The 14,030-nt window shown below is 39.3% G+C and overlaps 1 protein-coding gene across 4 annotated transcripts in view; it reads left to right on the top strand.

Moving 5' to 3' along the window:
- Positions 1-14,030, top strand: part of elovl4a (ELOVL fatty acid elongase 4a) — a 90,319-nt gene that overhangs the window by 41,574 nt on the left and 34,715 nt on the right. For all 4 annotated transcript variants that reach the window (XM_063040336.1, XM_063040338.1, XM_063040339.1 and 1 more), the window contains one exon: positions 2,715-2,812. In XM_063040336.1, coding sequence (XP_062896406.1) covers positions 2,746-2,812 — 67 coding nt within the window. In that variant the 5' untranslated portion in view covers positions 2,715-2,745. The remainder of the gene's footprint in view (positions 1-2,714; positions 2,813-14,030) is intronic.

The following is a 14,030-nucleotide window of genomic DNA, read 5'->3' as shown; positions in this document are numbered from 1 at the left end:
TTCCTCGAAATTTGATCTTATTGTTATTCTCCTTGCAATTCATTGGACTTAACAGTTTTCATCGCATTGGAATATTTTAAGAATTGTCCTGTACATCTACGACAATGTATATTCAGAAACCAATGGTCCTAGGCCATCTCAATTAACACACATAAAAGTTGCTGGTGAACGCAGCAGGCCAGGCAGCATCTCTCGGTCACCAGCAACTTTTATGTGTGTTGCTTGAATTTCCAGCATCTGCAGAATTCCTGTTGTTTGTGTAGGCAATCTCAATTGTTCATTTTACTGAAAAATACTCATAACTTTTAGAAACTATTGGATTGTACAGCCTCAGGTAGCTCATTTTCTCTATGTATCAGAATTGGTATTTCTGTTACAAGTCATACCTCTGTAAAATTAGCTCAGTTCTTTGCTCTCTGTTAGCACAGCCAGACCTGCTGGGAATGTGCTGTAGCCCTGCATTTCACAGATTTGAAATTTCTTTGTTGTCTTACTCACTGTCTGCATTTTATTGTTTTCATTCATTTTCTCTATCTGTCCTATTAACCCATCAATTTATCTCCATGGCCACATTGAATCAGAGATACGCTCTTTGTCCAATTCATTTGTACCCCACCTCTGCAACTTAAAATTTATTTGTTTTTCTCAGTTCTAATGAAAGATCTTCAACCTGAAGCATTAATCCTGTTTTCCTTCCACAGAAACTGCATGATTTGTCAAGACTATCCAGAATTTTCAGCTTTTATTTCAGTTTTCCAACACTAGCAGTCTTTTAATTTTGTTTCATCATTCCACACTTTATGTTCTTGTTAGTTGATTTTCTAGCTATACAACTACAGCCCCTTTTATTTCATTGTCTTCAATCTTGGAATACTATATTAGCATCAATAATTAAATGACAAATTAACAGAAAATAATGGGAATAAATCAGTCATTTATAGATTGGCAATCAGTACAACTAGGTTGTCACAGGAATTGATAAGATGGCCTCAATTTGCAATCTATATTGATGACTTGGGAGATGAGACCAGGTGTACTATAGTCAAATTTGAAGATGATAGAAAAATAAATGTGTTAGCAAGTTGCAAAGATAACAGAACAAACCTGCAAAATGATATAGACAGGCTAGGTGAGTGGGTAAGTAGTTGGAAGATAGGAATGGAATAAATCTAAAAAGTACTGGGATACAAAGCAATTTGGGATTCATAGTACATGAAACAGGTAATTATTAGGAAGGCCAATGGAATGGTGCCATTTATTGTAAGATCTATGTGAGAGAAGGTAGGGTAGTTTTGAAGCAAGGTTCTGGTGAGACCACTCCTGGCATGGCATATGATGGTGATAACTATATCTAGGGAAGAATATGTGTGCATTGAAAGAGGATAGAGAAGCTTCAATAAATTGATTCCTGAGATGAAAGGATAGATGATCGGTGAAATGTTGAGCAAGTTGGTTTTAAGCTCATTAGAGTATGAAAAAAATTAGAAATGATTTTATGGGGATTGACGGGATGGGTGTTAAAAGGCTAATTCCCCCTATTGGGGTTATCCAAATCTAGGGACATAGTTTAAAAATAAGGGTTTGCCTAATTTGGGCATGATTTTTTCCACCAGTGGATATGATTCTTTGTAATTCTGTACTCGAGTTGTGGAGACAATTATTGTATACATACAAGGTGAAGATTGAAAGATACTTTACTACAAAGGAGTCATGGTGTATGGAGAGATAGGAAAGAGGTGTTGAGGATAAGGTTGGATTAGCCACTGTCCTATTGAAAAGCAGAAAGAGCTTGAGCTACCTGGCATATTTCTATTCCTGCTTATGTTTTTGATGATAATCCTAATGGAAGTCCATATATCCGATCAGCTACATTTCACTCATTGACCTTCTCACTTTGAGCAGCCAATAATTTGATTCATTGTCCAGGAAACTAGGTTAATTTACTAACAACAAGCATATTGAAACATACCTGGAACAGCTTGGCAGTCAAACACAGTTTTGCATAGATACACAAAATGCTGAAGGAACTCATCAGGCCAGGCATAGAGTTTACTCTTTTCCAAAGATGCTGCCTCACCTGCTGAGTTCCTCCAGCATTTTGTGTGTGTGTGTGTTGTTTGGATTTCCAGCATCTGCAGATTTTCTCATCTTTGCACAGATCTTTTAATTTAATTACTTGCTGGCCTGTAACCTAACCCATCGATCCACATTATCTCTTAAACTTCAAACATTGACAACATTCTGACCGTCTGTAATTAAATCTCCTCTCCTAATCTAGATGCCATTTTGCATGCTCTATGCGGGAAGGAATGTGTGTAATGGTTATTCAGCAGTGCATTTTGCCTTGAGCTAGAAATAGTACTCAGTTTTGCTACATGCATTGACCTTTCAGTTTGTATCTTCTTATGCGGGTTAAATTTCAAGCCCTTGTGCCTTTTAATTTAGGTAACAGTCACAAATTGTCACTCAGCAGTTAGCAGTCATCAGTGAAACTAACAGCAAGCTAAAGATGATGATACAAGGAAGATTGCTTTAAAGTTTGGCCAAAAAGGCATTTGAAGGAACTCCTTCAAGAAAGAGTGGCAGAAAAAGTTGTAATGAAGATCCTATAAACTGTAGGTTGTCCATATATCCAGTATCTAATGTAAGGCAAATTATAAGGGATTTAACTAGATGAATTTGTGAATCAAAATTGTGTTTTTATTTTTTCATAGATTGTTGGGGTAAATATTCTTCTGTGAAATCATGGATGCAGTTGTACACCTCATTAATGATTCCCTGGAATTCTATCGATGGAGCCTCACCATTGCAGGTATTTATATTCTGTTCATGGTATTTTTGGATTACTATGGTGCTTAAATGTTCAGTGTTTGCACTAAGGATATGTTTGTATTAATTCATTGTTGTTCTTGTGTCCATGCTGACTGGTTTATAGAATATTTTTATATAATTCTGATCTTTCTTTAAACGTTTTGCTCAGAGGTTTATGCCTGAACTGTGGTGCTAAATTGCTAACCAAACCATATCAGCCTAAGACCATAGGACACGTGAACATGTTTTACCCTGTTACTGTTCAGAGGCAAGACAAGACATGACTGTACCTTTGACATGACTGTACCTTTGGGATGGATTGCAAGGCAGTAATCTGTACTTGCCAAGGGATGTGATTTTAGTTTTTGACGAAATTTGTAATGATTGAATATCTATGTGTTGTGTATTGCGTGAGTGAATAATAATAGAAATGATACAATTTTAATATATTTTATTTCCAAATGGGAATAGTTAATGAAGAGTTAGAATAGAGACTCTAGATCAGTGGTTCCCAACCTGGGGGTCTATGGAGTCCTTGATTAAGGGTCCCTAGCATAAAAAAAAGGTTGAGAACTCCTGCTCTAGACCAATGATTTGAAGTTAGTGGAGGCTTCTGAGAGCAGGGAGAAGTATCAAACTGGAAGGATTTAGGAAAGGACAGAGAATGATGATGGCTTTTAATTGTTACTGAGTTTACAGTGAAGGAATGGGTATTCAGAGGGTGTCAGAATTGCGAGAGAATGGCTTAAAAACTCGTTGGTGATAGTTGGGAATGGAAATACATACAGGATGGAATTTATACAATGAATCTTTGGAGGACCTTTGCAGTTTCTGTATGGCTAAACTTAAAACTAAATACTTGGAGTATTTAGCAGGTAGTATTATTGATAATGTAGTTGAGTTGAAAGTAAGTACCGGTAGAGGATCTCTTTAAAAAGAAACATGTTAATTGTACATTTTATGGGTGGATTAAAGTTTAGACTTTGGTATGAAAATTATATATACTCAGACCCATCTTGAAGGAACAGCTCTAAAGTAATAGTTTCCAGTAAAAGTAGAGGAATTTTTGGTATTTTAAGAAGTTTTCTTAAAATTCTTATTAGAGATCATCTTAATCTAGATTTTTAGGCTGTCTGGGTAATTGGACAGTACAGTGTGTCAAGCTGTCAAAGATGATACCTGAATAAAATTATGTTATCAGTGTATGTCTGAAAGCAGACCCTAGGTCTAGTAATAAATTAATATTTTGGTAATTTTGGAAATTGGTAGGATAGATTAGATTAGATTATGAGGACACTCAGTCCTCGTTTATTATCATTTAGAAATGCAGGCATTAAAAAATTATACAATGTTCCTCCAGAATGATATCACAAGAAAACACAGGACAAGCCAAGACTAAAACTGACAAAACCACATAATTATAACATATAGCTACAACAGTGCAAAGCAATACTATAACTTGATAAAGAGCAGACCAAGGGCACGGTTAAAAAAAAAGTCTCAAAGTCCCGCTAGACTCATCATCTCACGCAGGCGGCAGAAGGAAGGAACTCTCCCTGCCATGAACCTCCAAGCGCAGCCAACTTGCCAATGCAGCACCATTGGAAGCACCCGACCGCAGCAGACTCTGAGTCCGTCCGAAAACTTCAAGCCGTCCGAAAAATTCGATAGCACACTAATCAAAATCATTGGGGTATATTTGAAGATTTGGACCCTATTGTAGTGGGGTAGGAAAGGCACTTGATTGAACAAACTCAAAACATGAGTAATGGCCAGAATACATTCAAATGCCATTGTCAAGGTTATGAATTATCAAAAACATGAGGTGAAAGATGAGTTAATAACAATTTGTTTTTGCAATAAGATTGAGGTTGGTAGTTACAAAGATTCGAGCAAATAGTGTGAGAATATCTGCTGAAGACTTTGGCTGAAAGTGCACGTAATATGTGTGTGGGTGTAAATTTCGTGATAGCTTTATAGGTATCTTTTTTAATGTCTGGGTAAGTAGTTAGATAAAGGGGTGGCTTAGGTGGCCTAGTGGAAGCTTTTGAAATAACAGTACATCTGTGTTGTTGATTTGGGGTCAGAGATCTAGAAGTAAGAAATTTTTAAGGTGAGGATGTAAAGTTTATTAGAATAAAGGATAAGTTTGAATAAAGAGAGAAATAATAAACTGAATTTGATAGTTGTCTCTTTCATATGCTGCAGACTTTGGCCCACAACTTTTTAAAGTCATAATAATATTTGAGGTCAAGTTTATTGTCATTTGCACAAGATGGAATACAGATGATGAATGAAGAATTTATAGAAGCTGAAATTAATGGAGGGAATCTACTGAACAAATTTCTCTAACTGCCCCTCTTATTTCTTTGTCTGTTGCTTTCAGTAGACTATCTAATTGGAGGAAAGTGTTTCTCATTATTCTCTCAAAACCTTTCAGAATTTTGAAACTCCTGATGGAGATATTTTAACCACTGCAGTTTCTTCAGTCTATTGATCTGGTAAACTTTTGTTAAACTTTTTCCAAGGCTTTGCTTGGAAGAGCTCAGAATTCCAAAGATTTTATGTATTTTTATATTCAGTGCTTTTATTTACAAAGCTTAGCATCTTTCATGTTTAAGTGACTTAGCAACCTCCTCTGCTATTTAAAAAACCCATTTTGCACCAATGAGATGAAACTGCCTCCCCATATGTTTCACTCAAAGTGCATGTGTCATGTATCTGTTTACTAGCCCATGTTACAGAACTGTTTATTTACTCATCACTTCTGCAGAAACACAGAAGATCACTGTTTCTAATCAAAACCTCTTAAGAATCCCAGTTACTTACAGTGCCTGACCTTCTACCAATATCCAGATCACCGTTGTCCACTTAATACCACATACTTCTGTTTTTTTTTAACTGTTGTGAAAGACATTGGGGGTGTGTTTTGAAAATCCTGAAGTACAACAACTATTTCATCAATCTTTCTATTATGTCTTTGGTTGGATTAGTTGGACGTGACTTTTCCTTTAATAAGTCTTGTCCTGATGTCCTTTCTTTACCTATACACCAATTCTTTTGCTGTGCTAATTTTTTTGTAAAGGTTTTCAACTGATTGATCTAGACCTTACAGATTTATCATCTTCCTTCTTTTTCGGAAAAGGGTTTTACATTTTTATTTCTTTGAATGTATACAATGTGTAAATCCGCCTTGTCATTCTCCACAAAGTGAGCTATACTATTCAATTAAAAATGTATTTTGTGAACCCAAAACCCCTTTTAGTGACTTTGGATGACTGAGCTATTAAAAGCAAATATCACTAATTCAATTAAAAAATACATTGTAGCTACATGTATTTTTTTTCAATTTAAAGTGTTGTTTGGGAAACATTTAGATTTTGTCAAAGTTGAATTTATTGTCAAATGAACAAGTGTGTATTCACAGTTACAGTGAAAAACTTATTCGCAGCAGCATCATATAAATGGCATTCACAAGAAAAACAAATTATACACAATTGTTACAAGAAATAACATAATTGCAACAAAAATAAGCTAAATTTTAGTGCAAAATTTGGCAGCAGTCTTCATTTGTATTCATCACATATTGCTATTTTGTGTTAACTGTACAATATTTGGAAATACATTGAACCAGTCCAATAAATGAAAACAGTGGTATAGTGTAAGATTAGGACAACAGTGAGTAAGTAGATCACCACAGCTGTCAGACCAGTAAGCTTATTTGCTCAAGCTCTTTATGTGAGAGCTGAATTAATGGAACTCCTAAAAGTAATACATGCTTTAGCTGCTAACTTTGAGTATGCCAGTCACCTGTACTGAATTTTGATTTGTGGAATCATCCACGTAACTCATGTTAATAATGTATAACCAAGTTAACTTTTAGTGCCACTAGCTGGTTTCATGAGGGTGGACTGCATTATTTAAACTGAAATATTTTCCTATGATTTTCACAGTTCCTCTCCTCTTTAACTCTGAAATTAACTCCTGACATTTTTGTCATTAGCTACAGAGAGAACCTAATTTTAAAAAAATCTTGGCCTGCCACAGTGTTTCTCAGGTACTTAACATACAATCACTTTCAGATTTTCTGATATATCTCCAATAATAGATGAGCAAAAATTTTCACAATTAAACACTAGACTGGTCAGACTCACACATTAATGTTGTTCCTTTATCACAGTCATCACTCCATTCCTGGTGACTAGCTGAGGATGGAAATGTGGCAGTTTTAGTATCATACTTGATTGTGAACTGAATATCAGATCACATCTCAGTGTCATTGCTAAGTGGGCCTGGTTTCACCTCTGAAGTATTACTGAACTCTAATCCTTTCTCAGCTCAGTTTCTTCTGAAGGCCTCTTCCATGCCTTTATTATTTCCAGGATTGATTAATTTAATGAAGTATACTGGCTGGCCTCAAGGATTCTCTTTCCTGTAAACAAGATTATCCAGAATTTTGACATATTTGTCTTATCACCTCAGCTTTGCTGAACATAATTTGCTCCAGGATGAAAATGTTTTGATCATTTTAAAAAAAAGTCTCTTCCTTGATATCTAATCCCTATGTGCATTCATCTATCCTTGCCCTCTGCAATCTCCTTCAGCCCTATAACCCTTTAAGAAATCTGTGTTCCTTTACATGACTTCTCGTTGATTTCTGTTTCATTGTTCCTCAGTTGATGGTTGTGCCTGCAGTTGTCATGGTGCTGGTGTCGTGGATCTCTCTTTAAATCTTTCCACATTTCTTCCTTTCTTCTTGAAAATGATCTCAAAAACCTAACTCTTTGAACTTGTTTTTGCTTGCCTGTCAATATGTTGGGTGGGATGAGGTATGGCTGAGGTATTGGTGAGAGCAGACTCCAAGAAAAACAAATCCTGTAAATAAAAATCTGAAACAAAAAATAAAGCTTGCCTCTTAAATCCAACAGTGGAGCAAATTAGCAAGGTCTCTATTAACTAATGCCAAAGTAGGTACCTGTTCAATTGAGTATCCTGTGCTATTTGTGGGCCTTGAATGTTCTTCAACATCAATGTATGCTGTCTGATACCATACCACATGTGTGGAGGCCTGAGCTGAATTTTCAGGAATATATGGCCTTGAATAAGAAGAATCTTACCATGATTAGCAATCAGCCTTTAGTATAGATTAATTTTATATACTTCACAACTTCACAAAAACCTTGCTTTTGGCAAAAGATTTTCTAACTCTACATCAATAGAAATTGTTGTTGGTAACTGAAGGCACAGTATCCAGTCATAGGCTAATTCAAATTGGCTGTACATGAGGCTAATTGGCAGAATACAGGGTCAATAGAGGATTAGAATTGGAGTTATATACACCAAGAGAAGAATTTGAAACAATGGAAATTTTTGAAATCAATTTATTTTTAATCATTTCATTGCAATGATACAGAATAGGACTGATGTTAAATTGGACTTGTGTAAATTAAGACAAATGCAGCAGAATTTTGGATGACTTTAAGTTTGCATGGGACAGGAAATAGGAGGTGTGCCAATTTTTTTTACTGCTATCATCTAATTCATAGTAACTAGGCAGAATAAAGGCTTCAGCACAAGTATACAGTTGAAAGTTCAACATAAAATCAGATATGGTAGGAACAGCAACACACATCAAAGTTGCTGGTGAACGCAGCAGGCCAAGCAGCATCTATAGGAAGAGGCGCAGTCGACGTTTCAGGCCGAGACCCTTCGTCAGGACTAACTATGGTAGGAACAGTCTTGTTTGACAGAAAATTTCCAGGGAAATAGGATATTGATGCTTCGGATTTGAAAATTTTGGTTGGGGTTAAAGAAAATGGCTTTCATCTTACAAATATTTGTTTGAAAGAAATTTCTGTTCATACATTACTGCATGTCCTATCAAGAATTCTGCCAATATAGAACGAGTTTAAATATTGAAGAGCTGATGGTAATATACATGAGAAACAGAGTTTGCACTTTGATCTCATGCCTTTTTTTTAGTTTTCTAGCAAGTGATCCTAGTGCATGAGTGGAAAGAGAGTCAGATGGTGGAATTCTTTGACCAAGATGTATAAAATTTAAACTTTTGGGTTGCTGTCCCGTGACAAAAGGAAGACAACGGAGAAAAATGGTCAGCCATGTCAGAGATTGCAAACAGATTATGGAGAATGAGTATGAATAGTTTAACAAAGTCACAACATCAACTTATTGGTCATGTCAAAGAGCCATTTTAGTATTGTCATAGGGGTGGAATTGTTATAATAGCCTACTGTCATGGCCAGAAGCAACTCCTGCCTAAACAAGGTCTTGGACCCAGTGCAATTTGCCTATCACCACAATAGGTCTGCAGTGGATGCAATGTCACTGGCTCTCTCCTCGATCTTGGATCACTAGGACAATAGCAGTACTTAACTATTTGTTGATTACAGCTCAGTGTTCAACACCATCATGCCCTCAATACTAATCAACAAGCTTCAGAACTTGGTCCTCTGTATCTCCCTCTGCATTTGGATCCTTGACTTCCTCATTGGTAGACCACAGTCAGTGTGGATCAGAAATAACATTTCCTCTTCACTGACGGTCAACACTGGTGCACATCAAGGATGCATGCTTAGCCCACTACTCTACTCTCGCTACACCCACAACTGTGTGACTAGGCACAGCTTGGAAGCTTCCTAAAAATTTGCTGATGACACACTATTGCTGGCAGATTTCAAGTGATGGCAAGGCAGCGTACAGGAGTAAGATAGATCAGTTAGTTGATTAGTGTCTTAACAAAATCCTTACAGTCAACGTCAAGGAGATTAAGTAATTGATTGTGGGCTTCAGGAAGAGGAAGTCAAGGGTTCACACCAGTCCTCATCAAGGCATCAGCAATGGAAAGAGTGAGAGTTTCAAGTTCCTGGGTGTCAACATCTCTGAAGATTTATCCTGGCGCCAACGTACTGATGCATTTACAAAGAAGACATGACAATGGCTATATTTCATCAGGAGTTTGAAGATACTTGGTATGACACCAAAGACTCTCATGAATTTTTACAGGTGTACAGTGCAGAACATTCTAACTAGTTGCATCACCGTCTGGTATGGAGGAGCAACTGCACAGGATTGGGAAAAGCTGCAGAAAGTTGCAAGCTTTGCGAGCTCCATCATGGGCACTGTCCATGAGCCTCCCTTGCATCGATGACATCTTCAAAAGTCGATGCCTCAAAAAGGCGGCATCTGTCATAAGGATTTCTGTCACCCTCTTCTCGATTCTATCATCAAGAAGGGGGTATAGGATTCTAAAGACGCACACTCAGTGCTTATGGAACAGCTTCTCCTCCTCCACTGTCAGATTTCTAAATGGACAATGAACCCATATAAACTACCTCAATATATTTTTGCTCTCTTTTTGCACTACTTCATTAATGTAATTTTTAAAAAAATATTTCTTATTGTAATTTGTAGTTTTTTTAAATTGTGTATTACAATTGCTGCTGCCACAAAACAATTAATCTGATGTCACTTGCCAGTGATATTAAACCTGATTCTGATTCTGATTCTGAAACTTGATTGATGGTTACAGGAAAAGGATCAGTGAATTGTTAAAAGTAACAGTTAATGTGGGAGTTAGGGACAGGAAATGAAATTTGAGCAGTTTAATGGAAAAGTGAACAATGATACAAGAAATGAGTCTTTTGGAGAAAATGACTTTTGAAAGGGCAAATGCAAATGTGAAGAATTTAGTGAAAAATACAGTGCTCCTTTGAAGCATATTGGGATGTTCTGCTGTTTAAAAGTGCTGTATGAGTGTGTTTCCATAACTTATGAGCACAATTTCTGAAGTTTGCACTTCTGAAATGTATTTTAATAGCAATCTTTAATAAATGGTCTGCTCTAGTGTTGTAACTGCTTGTCTGCTATTGACATTATTGAGAAATACACAATTAAGTGTTTTTAATCTCAGCAGTTCTTGGCTTTCATAATTTAATTAATGCCCATGGGATGTTGTGCCAAATGAAATGTTTCTTTTTAATTCCACTTAACATCACGCCTAGTTTCTAAATTCTATCACTCATATAGTTTTTCTTTATAGTCCTTCCAGTTGGTCATGCTTTTGCTGCTCTTTTCCTTCTAGTTGTTGTTCTCAGTCACGAGTTTGGATGGTGTTGTCTTGGGAGTCTTAGTGTATTGTATAGATATTACAAATTGGTTCACAGTACTTCTCAAGAGTACCCAAATTTGAGCACGAAAATCTTTGTAAGTCTTTAATAATTAATATTATTGCATTGCCACACGATGTAGCAATAGTTCAGTTGATGAGGATGAAATCAAGTAAGTTAATCTTGGCAACACACATCAAAGTTGCTGGTGAACGCAGCAGGTCAGGCAGCATCTCTAGTAAGAGGTACAGTCGACGTTTCGGGCCAAGACCCTTCGTTAGGACTAACTGAAGGAAGAGCTAGTAAGAGATTTGAGAGTGGGAAGGGGAGGGGGAGATCCAAAATGATAGGAGAAGACAGGAGGGGGAGGGATGGAGCCAAGAGCTGGACAGGTGATTGGCAAAAGGGATATGAGAGGATCATGGAACAGGAAGCTCAGGGAGAAGGAAAAGGGGGAGGGGGAAAAACCTAGAGGATGGGCAAGGGGTATAGTCAGAGGGACAGAGGGAGAAAAAGAGAAGGAATGTGTGTATATAAATAAATAACGGGGTACGAGGGGGAGGTGGGGCATTAGCGGAAGTTAGAGAAGTCAATGTTCATGCCATCAGGTTGGAGGCCACCTAGACGGAATATAAGATGTTGTTCCTCCAACCTGAGTGTGGCTTCATCTTTACAGTAGAGGAGGCCGTGGATAGACATATCAGAATAGGATGTGGAATTAAAATGTGCGGCCACTGGGAGAACCTGCTTTCTCTAGTGGACAGAGCGTAGGTGTTCAGCAAAACGATCTCCCAGTCTGCGTCGCATCTCGCCAATCTATACAAGGCCACGTTGGGAGCACCGGACGCAGTATATCACCCCAGCCAACTCACAGGTAAAGTGTCGCCTCACCTGGAAGGACTGTCTGGGGCCCTGAATGGTGTTGAGGGAGGAAGTGTAAGGGCACGTGTAGCTCTTGTTCCGCTTACAAGGATAAGTGCCAGGAGGGAGATCAGTGGGGAGGGATGGGGGGGGGACAAATGGACAAGGGAGTCGTGTAGGAGCAATCCCTGCTGAAGGCGGGGGGGGGAGGGGGGAGATGTGCTTAGTGGTGGGATCCTGTTGGATGTGGCGGAAGTTATGGAGAATAATATGTTGGACCCAGAGGCTGGTGGGGTGGTCGGTGAGGACCGGAGAACCCTATTCCTAGTGGGGTGGCGGGAGGATGGAGTGAGAGCAGATGTGCATGAAATGGGGGAGATGCGTTTGAGAGCAGAGTTGATAGTGGAGGAAGGGAAGCCCCTTTCTTTAAAAAAGGAGGACATCTCCCTCGTCCTGGAATGAAAAGCCTCATCCTGAGAGTAGATGCAGCGGAGACGGAGAAATTGTGAGAAGGGGATGGCATTTTTGCAAGAGACAGGGTGAGAAGAGAAATAGTCCAGATAGCTGTGAGAGTCAGTAGGCTTATAGTAGACATCAGTAGATAAGCTGTCTCCAGAGATAGAGACAGAAAGATCAAGAAAGGGGAGGGAGGTGTCGGAAATGGACCTGGTAAACTTGATGGCAGGGTGAAAGTTGGAGGCAAAGTTAATGAAGTCAACGAGCTCAGCATGCGTGCAGGAAGCAGCACCAATGCAGTCATCGATGTAGCGAAGGAAGAGTGGGGGGACAGATACCAGAATAGGTTTGGTACATAGATTGTTCCACAAAGCCAACAAAAAGGCAGGCATAGCTAGGACCCATACGGGTGCCCATAGCTACACCTTTAGTTTGGAGGAAGTGGGAGGAGCCAAAGAAGAAATTATTAATAATAAGGACTAATTCCGCTAGATGGAGCAGAGTGGTGGTAGAGGAGTGCAGAAACGAGTTCAGTGGGGCAGGAGCAAGCTGTCTCTATCTCTGGAGACAGCTTATCTACTGATGTCTACTATAAGCCTACTGACTCTCACAGCTATCTGGACTATTCCTCTTCTCACCCTGTCTCTTGCAAAAATGCCATCCCCTTCTCGCAATTTCTCCGTCTCCGCTGCATCTACTCTCAGGATGAGGCTTTTCATTCCAGGACGAGGGAGATGTCCTCCTTTTTTAAAGAAAGGGGCTTCCCTTCCTCCACTATCAACTCTGCTCTCAAACGCATCTCCCCCATTTCATGCACATCTGCTCTCACTCCATCCTCCCGCCACCCCACTAGGAATAGGGTTCCCCGGTCCTCACCGACCACCCCACCAGCCTCTGGGTCCAACATATTATTCTCCATAACTAGAGATTAGGTCTGGAATCCAAAAAGAAGCAGAGAGTTTTGAGACCTTCCTGATGTAGGATGGAAGTATATAGCAACTGGTCATCCATGGTGAAAATAAAGTGGTGGGAGCCAGGGAACTTAAAATCATCGAAAAGTTTAAGAGTGTGAGAAGTGTCACGAACATAGGTAGGAAGAGATTGAACAAGGGGGGATAAAACTGTGTCGAGGTATGCAGAAACGAGTTCAGTGGGGCAGGAGCAAGCTGTCTCTATCTCTGGAGACAGCTTATCTACTGATGTCTACTATAAGTCTACTGACTCTCATAGCTATCTGGACTATTCCTCTTCTCACCGTCTCTTGCAAAAATGCTATCCCCTTCTCGCAATTCCTCCGTCTCTGCCGCATCTGCTCTCAGGATGTGGCTTTTCATTCCAGGACAAGGGAGATGCCCTTTTATTAAAGAAAGGGGCTTCCCTTCCTTCACCATCAACTCTGCTCTCAAACGCATCTCCCCCATTTCATGCTCATCTGCTCTCGCTCCATCCTCCCGCCACCCCACTAGGAATAGAGTTCCCCTGGTCCTCACCTACCACCTCACCAGCCTCCGGGTCCAACATATTCTCCGTAACTTCCGCCACCTCCAACTGGATCCCACCACTAAGCACATCTTTCCCTCCGCCCCCCTGCCTTCCGCAGGGATCGCTCCCTACGTGACTCCCTTGTCCGTTTGTCCCCCCCATCCCTCCCCACTGATCTCCCTCCTGGCACTTATCCTTGTAAGCGGAACAAGTGCTACACATGCCCTTACACTGCCTCCCTTACCAGCATTCAAGGCCCCAGACTGTCCTTCCAGGTGAGGCGACACTTCATCT

This window comes from Mobula hypostoma, chromosome 2, assembly GCF_963921235.1.
Source record: "Mobula hypostoma chromosome 2, sMobHyp1.1, whole genome shotgun sequence".
Classification (NCBI taxonomy): Eukaryota; Metazoa; Chordata; class Chondrichthyes; order Myliobatiformes; family Myliobatidae; genus Mobula; species Mobula hypostoma.
The sequence above is the reverse complement of the archived record's forward strand: the minus strand, read 5'-3'. Positions and strand labels throughout refer to the sequence as shown.